The sequence below is a fragment of the Acytostelium subglobosum genome (assembly GCF_000787575.1).
Source record: "Acytostelium subglobosum LB1 DNA, scaffold: scaffold2, whole genome shotgun sequence".
In the NCBI taxonomy this organism is placed as follows: domain Eukaryota; phylum Evosea; class Eumycetozoa; order Acytosteliales; family Acytosteliaceae; genus Acytostelium; species Acytostelium subglobosum.
Genome location: NW_012236530.1, coordinates 774,847 through 793,883, shown reverse-complemented (window position 1 = coordinate 793,883; position 19,037 = coordinate 774,847). Strand labels below are relative to the sequence as shown.

The 19,037-nt window shown below is 42.2% G+C and overlaps 8 protein-coding genes across 8 annotated transcripts; 6 read left to right on the top strand and 2 right to left on the bottom strand.

Moving 5' to 3' along the window:
* Positions 1-394: 394 nt before the first annotated feature.
* On the top strand, positions 395-2,385 carry SAMD00019534_010880 (hypothetical protein; the record flags this gene model as incomplete). Its single annotated transcript, XM_012903055.1, has 5 exons — positions 395-503; positions 578-787; positions 871-1,353; positions 1,867-2,083; positions 2,151-2,385. 5 exons carry the CDS (start codon positions 395-397, stop codon positions 2,383-2,385), a joined length of 1,254 nt encoding a protein of 417 aa, XP_012758509.1.
* A 121-nt stretch (positions 2,386-2,506) lies between these two features.
* On the bottom strand, positions 2,507-5,830 carry SAMD00019534_010870 (hypothetical protein; the record flags this gene model as incomplete). Its single annotated transcript, XM_012903054.1, has 2 exons — positions 2,507-5,035; positions 5,114-5,830. The coding sequence occupies 2 exons, from the start codon at positions 5,828-5,830 to the stop codon at positions 2,507-2,509; spliced, it is 3,246 nt and encodes a 1,081-aa protein (XP_012758508.1).
* A 701-nt stretch (positions 5,831-6,531) lies between these two features.
* SAMD00019534_010860 (hypothetical protein) lies at positions 6,532-7,527 on the top strand (the record flags this gene model as incomplete). Its single annotated transcript, XM_012903053.1, has 1 exon — positions 6,532-7,527. A coding segment is annotated over one exon (996 nt), but the record flags the coding sequence as incomplete, so codon positions are not given.
* A 1,874-nt stretch (positions 7,528-9,401) lies between these two features.
* SAMD00019534_010850 (hypothetical protein) lies at positions 9,402-10,055 on the bottom strand (the record flags this gene model as incomplete). The annotated part of the gene is made up of 2 exons (XM_012903052.1): positions 9,402-9,509; positions 9,543-10,055. Coding segments are annotated over 2 exons (621 nt in total), but the record flags the coding sequence as incomplete, so codon positions are not given.
* A 900-nt stretch (positions 10,056-10,955) lies between these two features.
* Positions 10,956-11,621, top strand: SAMD00019534_010840 (hypothetical protein; the record flags this gene model as incomplete). Its single annotated transcript, XM_012903051.1, has 4 exons — positions 10,956-11,036; positions 11,142-11,286; positions 11,375-11,460; positions 11,532-11,621. Coding segments are annotated over 4 exons (402 nt in total), but the record flags the coding sequence as incomplete, so codon positions are not given.
* Positions 11,622-12,522: 901 nt separating this feature from the next.
* SAMD00019534_010830 (hypothetical protein) lies at positions 12,523-14,085 on the top strand (the record flags this gene model as incomplete). Its single annotated transcript, XM_012903050.1, has 2 exons — positions 12,523-13,775; positions 13,866-14,085. Coding segments are annotated over 2 exons (1,473 nt in total), but the record flags the coding sequence as incomplete, so codon positions are not given.
* Positions 14,086-15,453: 1,368 nt separating this feature from the next.
* Positions 15,454-16,065, top strand: SAMD00019534_010820 (hypothetical protein; the record flags this gene model as incomplete). Its single annotated transcript, XM_012903049.1, has 1 exon — positions 15,454-16,065. One exon carries the CDS (start codon positions 15,454-15,456, stop codon positions 16,063-16,065), a length of 612 nt encoding a protein of 203 aa, XP_012758503.1.
* A 2,265-nt stretch (positions 16,066-18,330) lies between these two features.
* On the top strand, positions 18,331-18,743 carry SAMD00019534_010810 (hypothetical protein; the record flags this gene model as incomplete). Its single annotated transcript, XM_012903048.1, has 3 exons — positions 18,331-18,418; positions 18,488-18,604; positions 18,676-18,743. 3 exons carry the CDS (start codon positions 18,331-18,333, stop codon positions 18,741-18,743), a joined length of 273 nt encoding a protein of 90 aa, XP_012758502.1.
* Between the last annotated feature and the right edge of the window lie 294 nt (positions 18,744-19,037).

Genomic DNA, 19,037 nt, shown 5'->3' with positions numbered 1-19,037 from the left:
TGTGATTGATTCGGGAAGTGTTGTCAATGAAGATACCTTATCCAATACATAAGGTGTATTCCTTTGATCCTTCATCACCAACTTATTCATTATTAACATCAATCTCTTGCAACACAATGCTAGACATATCTTGTCCACTTCATCTCTGAGTAGTTTATAAATATCATTAATAACAATGTCTGGTAAGTTGTTCATATCTTTGAATGAATGAATGATTCTTCAAATCTGATGGAATAATTGAACTGAAGGATGTTATTGAATGAATGAAGTTCGAGATGACCAACTTTCATGTTCAACCTCCCACACTTCAGCAAAGGATAGCTCAGATGACCTGACACGTGTCAGAGTTCGAACAGAGATAGAGATAGAGATAGAGAGGATAGATATATTAAGAATGAGACAATCATCTGTTGTTGTTGTATTTATAGTAGTGTTGATTGGTTTGGTCAACTCAACAACGACCAAAGAGCCACTGTCACCATCATTCGGTGCATCACCAGAAGGTAATTAATGAATGATTAACAATCAATGTCAAGACACCTAACTAACGAATGATGCTGCATTACCACTTACTTAGTTGCACAATATTACAAGGGACAGAAGTTTACATGTTTCTCAAATGGAAAGCAGATACCTATTACACAGGTCAACGATGACTATTGTGATTGTCCAGATGGATCTGATGAACCAGGTACATCAGCATGCTCAAACGGTCAATACTATTGTGTGAACAAGGGTCATCATTCTGAGCTAATCTCTTCAACATATGTCAATGATGGAGTGTGCGGTATGTTTATGATTGATTGATTGATTGATTGATTGATTGATTGAGTGATTGAATACTAACATGTTATGTTTCTCCCATTATAGACTGTTGTGATGGATCTGATGAATACAACAAGAAGACTGAATGTCCAAACACTTGTATTGAGAAGGGAGAGGAGACGAGAAAGGCACGTCAAGAGAAGATCGATCGCTTCAGAGATGGCCTAAAGATTAAGGCTGACATGATTGAGGACGCCAAGCGAATCTTGGTGGAGAAGACTCAGGAACTGGAGCGACTGAGGAAGGAGATCGACCCACTCCAGGAGAAGATCAAGGAGCATGAGGTTGCCCGTGAGACACTCCAGAAGAAGCGCGATGAGGAGCAGACCAGACTGCAAGAGGAGAGAGAAAAGCTGCAGGAGGAGCTCGAGAAGGCCAAGGCCGCCGAGGCACCCGTCCAAGCCGCTGAGGACAACACACAGGACAATGCCGAGGCCACCAACGAGGACCAGGAGAAGGACGACGAGGATGACAAGAACAAGAAACCAGAGGAGGTCAAGTCAGAACTACTGGAATCCATAAATAGAGGTAAAGTTGACATACTGATGATCCACCATGTCCATTCTAACTAATACCAACCCCAATAGGTAATGATATAGATAACAACAACAACAACAACAATGATGAGGATAATGGAAGGAAGACACATAGGAGCAGGAGGAGGAAGCCATCTGCGGCACAGGAGAAGGAGAGGAAGAGGAACAGAAGATCGGACTCGACAGAACCAATGAGGGGAAACAACACGACATCATCCACCAATCAAACATCTGTTGTCATACAAACTCTTTTGAGCTATCTTCCACCGAGCAGCAGAGAGATAATGCAGCAGCTGATTGATTACATTTCCCCGCTGTTGGAGCTCATCACACCATATCTCCCTCCATCGTTAGACTATGATCATTTGGGTTGATATCATCACATCACTCTCACTGTCATCCTCACCATCACCATCACTCACATGTTAACGCTTTTGTTGTTGTTGTTGCCAACGTTGAATGACCAGAACTTACTAACCATCCATCACTAATCCATAATATCTAGATCTTGGAGACGTTGAAGCTCTACTTTCAAACGCCAGATCAGACTTGCGCGAGAAGGAGGAAGCGATTGAGACCATCCAGAAGTTGTTGAGCTTTGACCATGGCAAGGACAACGTCTTCCTTCCACTCTTTGGCAAGTGTTTCGATCTCAAGACCAAGGAATACACCTACACTCTCTGTCCATATGACAGAGCATCACAAGGAGGCACCAGTCTTGGGTAAGTAGTCAAGACCGACATCCACTCTCTGGCGTTGACCTAACCATTCGACCAACATTACCAACAGTAAATTTGAGGAATGGAGATCAGGACACTCGATGATGTCCTTCCAGAATGGACAACAATGTTGGGGCGGTCCAAAGAGATCACTGCTCGTCAGCGTTGAGTGTGGCTCAGAGAATGTCGCATCGGACATCCAGGAGCCATCAAAGTGCGAGTACTCCATGAAGTTCCATACTCCAGCCGCCTGTGACGAGGAGCATCTCAAAGTGATGCAATTGGAGGAAGACCACCGTATCTAATCAACTAATTAATCAATCAGGATTGCTAGCACAGTCCTGGACGAGACTAACAAACAAAGTAAAGTAAAGACAACGACATTGATGAACATAAATACACATTGTTTGTTTGGGGATTTTACTTCTACTTCTTGTCTTTGGGCGTTTCCTTGTCCTTACTGTCCTTGGATGATGTAGTAGTGCGCAGACTGGATGGCTTAAGTAGTGATTGTGATGGTGCTACAGGTTGTGGTTGCTTGGGTGATGGTACTTGAAGGTTCTTGGACGCGCCAGCTGGCTTCAATGACGCAGCGGCCTGCTGCACCTTCTCTGCCATGGCATGTGTCAGATTGGACGATTGACGACGATCCTTGAACAACTTGCCCGAACGGATGTGTGTAGTGATGTCCTCCAGACCTCCCTTCTCAGGGTCCTCATACTTGGCATCCTTCTCAGCCTTGAGCATGTTCTGGTACTCCTTCCAGGCCTTCTCGAGGTCGTCAAAGAAGTCGGAGAAGTATGAGAAGAACTGGTCGGGTGGACAGGCCTTGGACTCGCCAAAGTAGTTGGTGACCGTCTCGTAGTGGTTGTTCATCTCGGTGATCTGTGTGTCGAGCTTGTTGTACTCGTCCTTGGCCGTCCTGAGGAAGGCAATCATTGACTGCTCAAATGCGCCCTGACTTGAGGGTGGTGCGCCAGTGCCTGGTACCTGAGCGGCAAACTCCTTCTCAATGAGCTCGATTCCTCGCTTGATCTCGTTGAAGTCCTGCTGAATGTTGTTGATAGACACCTCAGCGGCGTGCTCCAAATGCTTCAAATCGCTGGTGAAGCTCCACAAGTCGACGTTCTTTTCTTGAATCAACTTGGCCAAGTAGTGAATGAGTGACATCTTGCCGTCGTTTGTTCTGGCGTCTCTCAGCTTGCTCAATGTGTCCAGTTTGAATCCATGTGCACCACCTCTGGTTGTTGAACCGTTGATGTAGTTACCGACACCAAGTAGGAACCTCAGTATCTCGTGGAGACGACGCGATGACTTGATCTCCATTGACGCATGCTTCACGGCTCTAATGTCTGGGTTCATGTCCTCCAACATGCTGGGCAACTTCAGCTTGAACAGATGTGATTTCAGCTTGGCATCAAGCTTGGGGATGTCCATGATGGCCATCATGAACTGCTCTGCTGCGCCCAGCTGGCTGACATCTCCACCAAACTCCTTGAGTATGTCGATGTCCTCCTTGGTTGGCACAAACTGGACCAGGTAGGTGGCATTCTGTTGATCCAACATCTTCTCGTCCATAGTCGACAGGATTCTCTTGAGCTCGGCATTGCCAAGCTTAAAGTGTTGCAACATGATGGCACAGTTGTTGGCCTTCTTTGGGTCGATCAGTGTGATGGCCATCTTCTTTGGACTCTTTAGTGTCTCGGCCTTGGGAGGTGGGGCCTTGGCAGAGAAGAGTGCCTCCAACTCGTTGGTGTCCAGCTGTTGAATGATCGAACTCTCGTCCATCTTGTCCCATAGTGTGTTCTCGACCTTGAGCACGGGCATTGTGACCCAGTTGAAGTTTCTCATCTTGACCGATGGCTTGATGATTGGCTTGGCTGGACGCGATGGAGTGCCCTTCTTTGAGCCGGGAGGAGGGGGAGGTGGAGGAGGTCCGCCCATGCCAGGTGGAGGAGGAGGTGGTGGAGGACCGCCGCCAGGGGGTGGTGGAGGTGGAGGTGGGCCGTCGCCTGGTGGCGCAGGAGGTCCGCCCTCATTGGGATCTGACGTTGAATCCGCTATGCCTGAGCCATCGCCTCCAACGTTTGGTGCAAGATCTGGTGTGGCTGGCGATGAGGTGTTGCCAGAGGACAGACGTCCATTGGGCATCTGCATGGTTGGTGTGGAGCTCAGCAATATTGGTGAGCTCTTCAAACAATTCAGCTCGAGTCTGGTGGCCTCCAGATCCTTCCTCAGCTGCTCATTCTCGGCAAAGCCATCGGTGACCTTGGCCTGTGCCATGAGATGGGCAATCATCTTGTTCTTCTCCTCGCGCTCCAACATCCACTTGGTGATGTCCTGTCCACCACTGAATGAGTTGAGCTGCTTCAAAAGATGATCGATCGTCTTTTGTTTCTCCTCGTTGTCCTTCCTGAGCTTATGCTTATCTACGGCCTGCTGGCTGGAGAGTCCGGGCGAAGTAACTGGTGACTTGGACTTGCCAAACGAGAACAGACTGCTGCTCTTCTTCTGCTCGGGGAAGGCCAGGTTGATTGTGTTGATGTCGACTTCGGGGTGTGACTCTAGCTCCTCCTCCAGCTGCACCGACAGATTGAGATATAGCTTCCACACGCGCAATCCCAGTGAGGAAGAGGCCATCTTTTGGAAGTGGCTCATCAGGGACACCAGGTCGGCCTGGGACGGCGTGCCCGTCACTCTTGCCGAGATCTGTGAGAAGATCTCCTCGATGGAGAGCTTTGAAGTCTGTGAGGCGTTCAACTGCTCGTCATTGACCATCTCCTCCTGGAACACATCGAGCTGTGTCGTGACAGCCTTGTCCTCATTGAATTGCTCGCGAAGATTCTCAAAGTACTTTAGAATCTTAAGATTGAGGAATGCCTTTCTTATCTCAATCCTCGCAGACACCTCTGCTGGAGATGATATAAGACAGTTGATGAATGATATACATGTGGCCTGGTAGGTGGTTGGATGTCAGTGTCGTCGACCATGCATGGTACCATGCCCATCACTGACTCAATCATCAAAACTTACGATATACTCTCTGTTAGTTTCAGTCTTGAGTGATTGGACGAGAGTATGGTATCTTTGCTCTTCCTTGCGTATCTCTTTGTAGTAGATCATGGAGGTGAGCACTGCTCCGTGACCAAGTGGGAGGATGGCCGCAGCGGCCAGGAGACGCAGGATGAGGGTCTTGAGTTTGGTCATGTCCGAGTCAAAGGCCAGCATGATCTGGTTGGTGGCCGCAGGGAACTTGGCAATGTACTCCATACCAATCTTCATCTTCATGATGGCGTCAAGACATCGGATGCACTCGTACTGCAGGATGGCCAGGTCCTTGCGCTTGGACTTGTTCTTGCGCTTCTTCTCGATCGAGTGCAGGATGTCCAGGATGGGCTGCACGCCGTCATTGTTAAGGAACGACTGGATCCAGTCGACGGGCGATGTGTTGAGCTGCACACGCAGTGATCGCATGGCATCGATCGACGTGGACTTTGTGTTGATCGAGAGGATTACGCTCTTGACGTCGGCGAATGACTCGGCCGCGCTTGGCTTTGTTGTTCGAACGGTCTTGTAGATATCTGTTTTGTTCTGGTCGATGAGTACACGCTTTGAGGCGTCGGGCAGTCCCATCATCTCCTTCCTCTTCACAGGATCAGTGATTCCAAGCTTCTCCAACAACTGTTCAAACTCTGATTGAATGTTGCCTGCTGCTGGTGGTGATGAAGGTGTTGTTGCTGCTGATGCCATCACTGTAGTATCATTCGAACTTGATAAAGATAGATCTATCGAGTTTGAAGATGATGAAGATATATTAAGTGTTGATGCTGACATGATTGTTTGATTGATTGTATAGTGTAATCAACACTTATATGTATATGATTGATTGATTGATTGATTATATACAGATAATAATAATGTACACTATATCTACAACTAAATATATTTATATATTATAATGTAGTTGAAGATACCAAAATGACCTTGACACTTTGAAGTGTTTGGTCTTCATGAGGGTGTACAATGGGCAGACACCACAAACCAACACCAAACAAGGACCCACAAAACTGCAGTTTTTCAACAACACTTTGATTCAGGTAAGATTTGAGATGGGCAACGATCCAACCGTTGAGACATGTCTTGACCCATCTTTTCAAATGAATAGATCATTGATTCCCTGTCAATCGGACTTACACATAATGATGTGGACATCACTGACGCAATGTAAAAATGATTAGTTGTTTGTTCCATTGATTGTTATCAATGTGTGTGTTATAAACAATTATTTGTTTGTAAGTTGTGTGTGTAGAGAGTGTCGATTCAATTGAAATGATGCAAATATGAACAGAATGAAGTTGAAGTTGTGTTGTGGGTGTGGTGTTCAGTGTGATAATTGTACATTATTATTACATTCAGAATTATATATTGAAAGATATATAGATAGATACACTATGAATATCAATCCTATAGTTCGTTGTGCTTTGTTACTTACAACAAGAAACAAATATTCAAACAAACTAAATAATATCAATATCAAGATCAATGTCATTAACAATCAAACATTAAGGCCAGAGTACTACTTTATAAGTAGTCATGGTATTGGTCAAAGTCAAAACCAAAGTCGAAGAAATAATATAAATACTGACATTAGTAATAATAGTAGTAATAGTATATACAGATCAATTGGACCAACACGACTGATGGGCTGTGTCCATGGAATACATGACAACACAATAAGTCGATCACATTTGTTGACAAATGGATATAACTACAATATTGAACTTGGATTGGTACATAATGAAAGACTGCTAGGTGGTGTTAGATACTTAAGACTATTCTCAAGATCGATAATTGGAAATGTATTGCGATCAACCGAAGCATTGTTTTATGGCATTGCTTCCTATGTGTTGGTGTTGATGGATGATAGTGGACTGGCACCATTCATCATTATAATGCTACTGAATCTGGCCTACAAGATGTACAACTATCGCAAGTTCTTTGATGTCACTGTGAACGCGATCCAGACACATCGCGACCGTATCCAGTTGGTGACCAAGGCGCCATTGCAACTGCCACGCATCCAAGACTGCGAGTTTGACAAGGCCAAGATCACCAATGCCAGCGGGGCCACCGAGAAGTTCTTCACATGTACATTCACAATCAACGACTACACGCCTGGCGGACCTGGCGCAGCCACCGTCCAGGTGCTGGGCTACAAGAGTCCATTCAACTTGGTTGGCACCAACAGCACGCGCAAACCATTCAAGAAGGACTTGGTCATCACTAACATCAATGTCATTTCAGCTGGTCGTGTTGTGCCCATCTACGAAGTGCCACCAACACTCATCATGGACTCAACAGCATCCAACAAGACTGGAACAACTGCGAACAAACTGGATCCCAAGTTGATCAAAGAGGCAGAGATTGTCAGTGAGAAGAAGTATCGATAAAGACAGGTGTGCAACCTTGGTTGTTGGCATCGATCTGACTGATGGTGTGACTATTTATTGATTGTTGTAGATCAGTTCCCTCTCTCAGGATACTGCCCAGTGTAGTCGCAAAGTGTTTGGTATTGATTGAATCTGTACAAGTTGACAATGAGTGATCGAACATAGGCTAGTTTGCCAAATGGATGAACCTAGCCATATCATATCTCCTTTCACTAAGAATTAGTGAGATTGCCAAATCATAATGATTGTGTAATTCCGTGACTTGTTCGATAAGGAGATCCCAGAAGGCGAGTCGGGTAGGAAATGACGCTGGTGCCACATTGAGGGTATTGCGTAAGGGTGTCAGTGGGTCATTGGGGTGTACCGCTCGTGCATTGTTGTCTCTTGCAAACTGATTTTGAATGCTCGAGTTCACTTGGCGATTGAGAATAGCAATATTGGTTCGAATATTATGGAGATCTGGTCCAAGAGCCGCCATCAACGCTGGTCCAAACCAAGGTGGTTCGATTCCTTCTTGATTGTTGTTGATTGTCTTGGCTTCCCATGCGGTCAGTGAGACTAGATCAGCATCCGATACAATGCTATCTAATGAAGCAAAGGACTGCAACTTGACACCAGTGGCATATCTTATTGCTTGTGCTGTCTCCTCCAGAGTGGGATGTTGAAATTGAAGTTCAATCTATAAAAAAGGCGGGTTTGCGAACATTTTTTATTTATACAAGCATTATTATTATACAACAATTCAATATATATACAAATATTATTTGTAAAGAAGAGATATAATTATAGACTCAAACCTAATCATTGTATTCTGAACAAACAACAATGAATCTGAATCCATTCCCTGAATTGACTCCACTCGCACTCAATCGTCATCCTGCTCCCCCAGCTCAAGTGGATACTCAACTAAGTAAATGAAGCTCAAACCATACTAGGACCTAGTCTCCACCAACATAATGTCATCTCTGCAGGTCTTGTTAAGCTCGAAATGCAACCAACTCTCATCATGGATTCTATAGCATGCAGCATGACTGTAGCAACTGAAAACAAACTTGATTCGGTGTTGATCAAAGTAGGCAAGTGAGAAGATATATTGAGAAAGACTGGTGCATTTATTGAATAACTAGTATCTGTAATATGGTAACCTAATTTGCCAAGTGGATGAACTTTGCTAAGGAATCTCGCCTTTCTCCAAGATTAGGAGAGACGCTCAATCCATAATGATTGATTAAATCAGTGACTTGATCTATTCTAAGATTCCAAAAGTCGAGTAGAGTAGCTGGAAACACATCTGGTTGCACATTGAGGATATTGCATAGCGGTGTGAGGGGGTCATTGGCAAAGACTGCACATGAATTGTTGAGTCTTGCCCTCTGGTTGTGAATGCTCAATTTCTCCGGGTGAGTGAGTTCAGCTAAAGTCTTTCGAATATCTTGTAGATCTTCACCTATAGCGTCCTTCAATGACGGTGCAAACCAGAGTGGTGCGTTACATCGTTGATAATTATTGATTGTCTTTGCTTCCCATATTGTAACTGAGACCAGATCAGCATCAGATACAATGCTATCGAATGAAGTTACTGACTGCAACTTGACACCAGTGGCATATCTTATTGCTTGTGCCGTCTCCTCCAGAGTGGGATGTTGAGTATCCACTTGAGCTGGCGGTGGAGGATGAAAGGAGAGTGCACGTTGAGACAGTATAGGGAAAGTATTGAGGTTCATGACTTGTATATATATAATTTCAAATAATTATTTATATATTTAATAAAAATATTAATTGAATGGCTGTGAATGAATGAATGAAATGACAAACTTCATTTGGGATCTTGTCCAGATCTGACTGATGAGATCCATCATCAGTGTCTATTTATTATGTTGCTCCAACTCCATGGCCTTTTCGATCTCGATAACTTTCTCGAGAGTCTGATGATGGAACTTGGCAGAGAATGTCCTGCGCTCTGCCATCAGATGCGAGGGATGTCCAATGTCCAGCTTGTCCTGCTCGGTCAGCTCAAACTCTGTCTCGACATCGGCATTCAATTCCTTGTTCAACGCCTGCAGCACCCACTGTCCACGCATCACATCGCGATGTCTCTCGATAAACTTTTGAAAGTCCTCGTCAATCACAAACTCTGTATGCTCCAGACCATCCAGCTGTGGTCTGTTTGGCTTTGGTGAGGGAAGTTCAACCAACTCGATGGTCCTGGTGGTGCCAGTGACCGTGTCATGATAGACCAATGGCTGAGACAACTTGAATGTACATATCAGACGACCATTGACCATTGTCTCTGCCAACAATGTATGATTGTTTGACAAGAACTCTGATTTCTTTGTTTGATATATCTCTTGTGATGATACTCTATAACATAGATGATCTGATACTAATGAGTCTACATTGATACCACTCTCCCTCAGATGTCTAAGTAATATCCTCAAGAATATATTATAATCTCCAATTATCTCTTTGATATCCTTTGTTGTCATTGTTATATATGTTGTTATCTGTATGTCAGCATGGGAATGACATTGTATACAATGTCTCGACACCATAGATCTCGATAGATGAAATGAATCAAAAATGGTAATAGTTTGATCTTGAGCCGGCAAAGAACGACAGGTCGTTGCTTCTTATGAATTCTCGAAGTATTTGAAAGAACAACTTCATTCATTCTTAGAGATAAGTGTACACATGTAATCAATTATCTCTTTCATAATTTGACTCGAATGAATGACAGACCCACAAGCAAGACAGATAAAGTCCATTTAGTTGATTGATGTGTATAAACCAAGGGTAGTCGAGGATGTAGTCTAGACTTGCCAGGCTAAGTTGATGAACACAGATAGAGAATCTCGCATTTCCCCAACATTGGAGGAGGTTGCCAATCCATAATGTTGAAGTATTTTGGTGACTTGGTCAATGGTGAGAATCCATAAGGCTCGTCTTGTTGCTGGAAATCCATCTGGTGCCACATTGTTGGTATTGTGTACGGGTATGAGTGTATCATTTGCGTGTAGAGCTCGGAAGTTATTGGCTCTAGCTCTCTCATTGTGATTGATAGAGTTCACTTGACGAGTGAGCACCGCCAGTTCCTGACGAATTGGTGCCAGGGCAGCTTCCATAGCAGGGGCGAACCAGGGTGGAGGTACATTTACTTGATTATTCATTGTTGTTGATATTACAACTGAGTTCAGTGTTTATCTGTTAATACTAACTATTATTAATATATGTATTATGATCAAAATTAGTTAATAAACTGGTTATAAATATCGTCCATAGGTGTTTCCAACATTTAAGTGAAGTGGCTCGCACTTTGAAAGATCTTGAGATAATTTTGATCTTCATTCATTGTTGTGAGTTCCAAGGTTATTTGTATAGATATATATATTGACAGATATAGACAGAGATAGATAGATATAGATAAGATGGCGTCATATACATTCATGATCATTGGAAAGAATGATAATCCTATATATGAGTTGGAGTTTCCACAATCATCTCAAAAGGTATGATGATAGTGATGATGTTGATCGATTGGAGGCAAGCAACAGACATCCTGACCAACCTACACTATGATGACGATGATGATGTTGATGATGATGATGATGTAGAAAGAACCAAACTATATAAATCAATATATATTACATAGTTCATTGGACATTGTAGAGGAGGTACTGTGGAAGACGAACAACATGAATCTAAAGGTGGTCGATAAGTATAACAAGTTTAATATATCATCCTATGTCACTGCTGGACGTATGTATTCATTGATTGTTTGATTGGATGGCATGCACGTGATCAACAGACTGACTCTAATCAATCAATCACTCAATCAATCATATAGATATCAAGTTTATGCTACTGCATGAGAAGAAGGATGAAGATGCTATAAGGAACTTCTTTGTGGATGTACATGACTTGTACCTTAAGGTAGGCGATCACTTATTAGAGCTCGCTCATTCAATGCATCACTAACCCTTTGACACTCACTAACTACTTAGATACTACTGAACCCATTCTATACATACAACACACCGATCACATCACCAGCATTCGACGCAAGGGTCAGGAAGCTAGGAGCCAAGTACTTCTTCTAACAACCTCTGTGTTATAATAATATACATACTCATATGCGAACAGCCATGCGTGCATGCATGTGGCTGTTTGTTGTACAACAATCAAAGGCGACATATATCCACATCCAACTTCATTCATTCGCACTTCACTTCATATCACATCAGGCACACAGCAGGAGAACAACAACAGGATGACATGATTCCATTGGACTGGTTTGGGTTGGATATACAACGGAATGAATGGTTGGAATCCATGGTTGGATGATGACAGGCTACAATCAATGTTGATGTTGTAGATTGGATGAATCTTACATTGTATACACTACACTCGATTTGGTGTTGATTGATTGCAATGGACCGATGGTACATCAATCATGTGATCATTCACACTCACACTCACACACACTTCAATCAATCACACACACTACTCATATAGTGTCATTCATCGATGGATGTCACAATGTCAGATGTCATGTATATATATAGTTCATCACTCACACCTCTCACTCCCTCAATCAATCAATCACATCCAGACGATATTGATCAACAACAATGTGTGGATGATGGGCATTTGTGTTGTAATATCTGATCAATACAACGGATGTGATGTCCTCCACCAGATCGTTGTCAACACATTCCACAAACAACAAACAACAAACAACAACAACATCACTGATTCGACGACGACAACGACATTCCATTGTATTGTACACATACATAGCTCTACTACTATCTATATTCTTGTAGTTTATATACTTCACCAAAAGGTTTCCAATACTATTCTATCAATCAATCAATCAAAGAATCAGAGAGGTAAGTCCAAATAATAATTATGGAATAATTCCCATCACAACAACTAATATTAATTAATAATTTTAGATAATTTAGAAAGATGAATACAACATATGATATATCAATCCTGGATTGTCCTGTGGCGACAACAATGTATCTACCACCTATGCACATGCAATCACTCCAACAAATGCCAATTCAACAACAGGTAGTGCCACAACAGTTGCAACTGGCATCATCCCCAATACCCCCAGTCAAGGAACAAAAGAAACAGAAACATGATAAGAAACGATCATCACACTCACAGTCTCAGTCGTCTCCATCATCATCACACCAACACGGAGGCAAGAAGTCACCTCAGACGCGATCCGAGAACACATCGATCAATACGCATCACCATAACACATTGCTCAATCAAAAGTCCAAGGTGGCCTACTCGCCCTACATGGAGATCGTCGAGCAGGAGTGTATCTCGGTGGAGAGCGTCATCCTGAACAACCGCAACTCGAGCGTGCACATCGTCGTCAAGAACACATCATTCGTGATCAAGCTGCGCACGTTGGACATTTACGCACTCAACTTCTCCAACTGCCACGTCAAGTGTGGCCTGTACTACGCCAACGAGCCCATGAAAGAGGTGAGCTTCATCCAGACTTCGCCCATCACCTACGTCGGCAGCAGCTGTCCACAGGGCGAGTACTTCACAATCGAGACCAAGATATCAATCTTGTCCAGTCAGCATCAGGGCAACTTGTTCTACATCCTGCTGAGCGTGACGGACAACAGCCAAAAGTCCATGCCACCACACGCGTACCTCTCACATCCAATACGTGTCGTGTCCAAGGTGGACCACATCAAGAAGGATCCAAACGGTAATTGTGAGAAGAAGCAGACATTCATTGATATCCTGACCGAGAGGCTGAGCAAGTTGGAGAATCTACAGGCCAAGCAATCAAAGGCTGTCATCACAATGATGCAACAACGTTCGATGGATGCCAGGGAGTATGCTAGACGCGATCCAGATGGTGCCGATGACCCTGGCATGGGCGCGATGGACGACTCCTCCCCACCCTCATCTCCACCATTTGATCAGAATGATGATGTCGGTGATCTGTCCACGAGGAAGAAGGTCAAGTCCAGTCATCAGCAGTGCAGTGATCAGAGGTCGGACAGTGCAGCGGGCGGTGCAAGGATGAAACCAGCTGACTACTTCCTCGAGTGCTTCAATCGAGTGATCAAAGTATACAAGCAAGAGTATCGTGGCAAGGAAGATAAGAAGATAGACTTTAGTCAGTTGCTAGAGTGTTTGGACAAGCCTGACAAGTCAACCTTGTGCGACCTACTGGATGCCTTCACATTTGATGATCCAACAGTGAAGCAACAACATCAACAACAACATCATCACAACAACAATAGTAACAACAATCAATATCACAGCGAGGCATCGTCGACCAATTCCTCATTCAATCTTTCATCGTTCAATCATGGAGAGGCTGAGATCTGTCAGTGTCCCGAGTGTCCGTACCGCAAACAAGCAGATCAACTGATGCTTCTCTCTCCGATCATGAGCTTCCATTCACCAATCACAATGATCTCACCACACGATTCACCCAGCTACACTCCCATGGGACTGACAGGTCGTCGCCAATCCAAAGCAATGTTATTTCCAGAGACCATTACAGAACATCAATAATTATTAAAATTAGGATTATTATTAATAATAATATTAATATTGATTGATTGTTTGAATGGAAATATTATTAGTTTATTATTATTATATTATTAATATTATTAGATGTAATTGTAGATTGATCAGTAATGAGAATGTGTAGAGCAAGGGAGTGTGAATGACCCTCCAACTCACTCACTGTTTCACTCAATCAATAATACAATCACTCTACACATTCTTTCAATCTATGTTAATAAAATTATTGATTAAGATAATATAGATGGATGTGGATTGTAACACCACACACAGGTCCGGTATGGACTGCAGTGATCAATGTGATCATTTCCCTAATCAAACTCTGGATATCCAAATGAGGAGGTAGGTTGTACATTACTACTGACATGGTCAGAGCATGTCTCCTCTTTATGAGCCAGACCTTTTGAACATGATCATGTGTAAGTCCACCTCTAAGAGTTAGGCGAATTATGATACATGATTATAAATGTGTTTGTTCAGCTGTTGTCCACTTAATGTGTGTGAGTGGGGTTGGTGGGCCAATCAATCACACTCACACAAACACACTAAGAGTGATCATTTATATCTATCTGTTTAGATATACATGTATAAATGTGTATGTTAATGGTCGTGATATATGAACTCACAACAACAACAACAACAACCACATCAATCAAACAATAACATCAAGACAAACACGTATTGATTGACAAGACACATGATTGAATGAATGAATGAATGAATGACATGTTATAACAAGAGATTATGTTAATGATCTCACTTTCGCAATTGACTTAGGGGTAGGTATCAACAACAAACACTCTTAAGAGACAGACAAAGATGTACATTCCTTGCATCAGGTTACTTACCACCCATGTCCACACTCACACACTCGCCAGTGTCTTGTCTCATTCAATCACCCCTACCCGTCATCAGTATATTACATTGGATGGGTAACGGTGATGATGATGATGATGGTGGTGGGGTGGTACCCACCATGCATTGGATTAACCTAAGTATCTGTTAGTTTAATGGTGGGCCAGTGTACAACTCTTCCTAATTAGTTCACCAATCAATCAATCACTCGGGTTTCTCCATTATATGCGTGTGTGTGGACATATCAATCAATCCAACAAACATGTCATTTCCAGACATCAAGCATCATGTATAAATCCAGACCGACGCTGACTGTCACTTGATATCATCAAACTCAACTACAATACTAAGCAACAACAATATTTAGTATTCTAAAGCATCTAAAGTACTCAAAGACTTTCATAACCTTTCAACTTTTACTCAATCAATCAATCCAATACAAGAATGAGAACTCAAATTATTACTCTCCTTTTGGTTGTCCTGTTGGCCATCGCTATGGTCCATGCCGACTCTCAGGCCGCACCAACTGAGACTGGCTCACAGGCTGCCCCGGCATCAGCAGCTGCGCCAACCGAGACTGGCTCACAGGCTGCCCCGGCATCAGCAGCTGCACCAACCGAGACTGGCTCACAAGCTGCTCCAGCATCAGCAGCTGCACCAACTGAGACTGGTTCACAGGCTGCCCCAGCATCTGCTGCTGCCCCAGCATCTGCTGCTGCCCCAACTGAGACTGGCTCCAAGGCTGCTACTGAGGAGACAGGATCAAAGGCCGCCACTGAGGAGACTGGCTCAAAGGCTGCTACTGAGGAGACCGGATCAAAGGCCGCCACTGAGGAGACTGGCTCCAAGGCTGTTACCCAGGAGGCTGGCTCAAAGGCTGTCACCCAAGAGACTGGCTCCAAGTCCGCTCCAGCCGAGACTGGCTCCAAGGCTGCACCAACTGAGACTGGATCCAAGGCTGTCACCCCATCTGAGACTGGCTCCAAGTCTGCCCCGGCTTCTGGCAAGAATGTTGTTCCAGCCGGTGGAAATGACGGATCAAGTGCATCAAGAGTTGTCTCTGGATTGGTTGGTGGTGTTCTCCTGGCTGCCGTCTTGGCATTCTAAATTGCTCTCCTTCTTAAGGTTAGCCTAACTTTAAATAAATAGCAATATGTATCTATCATTATTCAAAAATATTCGTTGAGTGGAATAGTTCCATGATTTAGTGATTAAGTGATCAAGTGCCAAATTGTCTGAGGGAGTGAGAATGGATAATTAATGAATAGAAGTTTATTTTGTTTGATGAGTTAACAATGAATCATCATTGAGTTATCTGATCCAGTTTGTTGACAGTTGGTGTTGATATCACCAACATAACTGAATTGTTGGCTGCCAGTACAGTCATAATTCTCAAACATTGTTGTCCTACTTGTTGTTGAGTTGCATGTTACAACAGTACCATATATACATCCAATTGATGGTATGAATAATGTAGCCACTGGTGTACCAGCACATGATGGACCTTCAAATATATTGGTTGTAATTGAATGTGATGGAATATTCATGTTGGTAACGCAGGTCATTGTTTGGCTATCAGCTGTACAATCAGAGAATGTAATATTAATTGATTGTATTGGTGTTCCAGTGCATGTTCCATCTATGAACTCTTCAGATATTATATGTCCATGTTCATAATCACATTTCATTGTGGTATTGTTTACACAAACATCAGTTAAACGATACATATATAATATACCCTGTGAATTAGGGCATGGTTCCGAATATACATAATCTCTGGCAAGAATGTTGTTCCAGCCGGTGGAAATGACGGATCAAGTGCATCAAGAGTTGTCTCTGGATTGGTTGGTGGTGTTCTCCTGGCTGCCGTCTTGGCATTCTAAATTGCTCTCCTTCTTAAGGTTAGCCTAACTTTAAATAAATAGCAATATGTATCTATCATTATTCAAAAATATTCGTTGAGTGGAATAGTTCCATGATTTAGTGATTAAGTGATCAAGTGCCAAATTGTCTGAGGGAGTGAGAATGGATAATTAATGAATAGAAGTTTATTTTGTTTGATGAGTTAACAATGAATCATCATTGAGTTATCTGATCCAGTTTGTTGACAGTTGGTGTTGATATCACCAACATAACTGAATTGTTGGCTGCCAGTACAGTCATAATTCTCAAACATTGTTGTCCTACTTGTTGTTGAGTTGCATGTTACAACAGTACCATATATACATCCAATTGATGGTATGAATAATGTAGCCACTGGTGTACCAGCACATGATGGACCTTCAAATATATTGGTTGTAATTGAATGTGATGGAATATTCATGTTGGTAACGCAGGTCATTGTTTGGCTATCAGCTGTACAATCAGAGAATGTAATATTAATTGATTGTATTGGTGTTCCAGTGCATGTTCCATCTATGAACTCTTCAGATATTATATGTCCATGTTCATAATCACATTTCATTGTGGTATTGTTTACACAAACATCAGTTAAACGATACATATATAATATACCCTGTGAATTAGGGCATGGTTCCGAATATACATAATCTCCACTGACATAATTAATTGATATAATTATTATTCCAACAATGAATAATTGTTTTAAAATTGATGATGAAGAAATTGACATTATTTGTATATATATGTTGATATTATTTATTTGTATTTGTATTGGTATTCGTATTAATATTTTGGTTTAGTCTATTGATATTTGTAATTTTTTAGTCCTTCTGATTTTGTGTATTATGTCTCTTCGGTTTGGATAGTAATCCAAATTAATAACCTGCGACCCTTCATCCTGGACACTCAACTTATTAATAAGACTCTACACACAAAAATCAGAAGTCCATTTGTTGATCAATTTTTTACCCATTGTGAAGAACTATAAAAAATTATCCCAATACATTAATTGAACTTCGAAACTAATAAAAAATAATAATAATAGATACTAAATAATATTAAACAGTTATAAATAATGCACAACTGTAAAGATATTATCTAACACACAGCTTTGAAAGTATGAGTTCCAATTTGATCAATAACCATGATCGCCCATTGATGATGACGATTGTGTCGATCAAATTAATTTGAAGGTGTTTTGAGGGTGTTTGATCGATTGATCAATCGTGGAAGAACGATAACCTTTCGTTCAGAGTATTTACCAAGAGTTAAGGCATGCGTGTGTGTTGATAAAGACGATGATCATTCACACCCCTCATTGCCACTCACTGGCTCACTAGATCACTCTAGCACTTGCTCACACTCACTCACTCCCTCTCTTACTGCCTTGTTATGATCATAATCATTGCTGCCTTATTATATTTATAGTAATAATAACATAACATCATATATACTACTTACTAAGATACAATGTCTGATCAACTATTCCAAGAGGTTCAACTGGGTACTGCTTTGAAGCAAACATATACAGTGGACAAATCTGTACCTCTCATTGACTGTGAGTAATACTATACAAGAGATAGCAAGCTAGCATGACCAATTGCTCATATCATACCCTCCACTATAGCAAACATACACATTAAGAAGAATGATCATTGTTATCTGTTACATGAGATTGAAGCCACTTATTACAAATTGAATCCAGTACCTCAAGTAAACGACAAGTCCGCTCCACTCATTGAAGGTATGTTTAAACGAATGATTGATTGAATTGTACACATATATCTAACAAACAATACAACTCAATTATAACAGAGGATACAAGGATACAACAACATAACCGAGCAGCCCTATTCAATGATATCAAGATGAAGGCCAACTGAGCGAATGATGGACATCCGCCCACATTATCATCATCCAAAGATGATTAACTTTAAGTTGGACCAGACTATCAGATAGCTAGTCAGTCGTCTGTCTTAACACAATATGATTAAACTCGACAATACAGTAGTGCACTCTACTGTCGCTTATGTACATGAATGAACAACCTATCACTACCTGTCTCTCTCACTCTTCGTCACATTTGTTAACTTTGACTTTGACTTCCAACCAAATCGCCAGTATTGACACAAACTAAGGATTAGTATAAGCAGTAATGAGATAAGAGGTAGAATAGG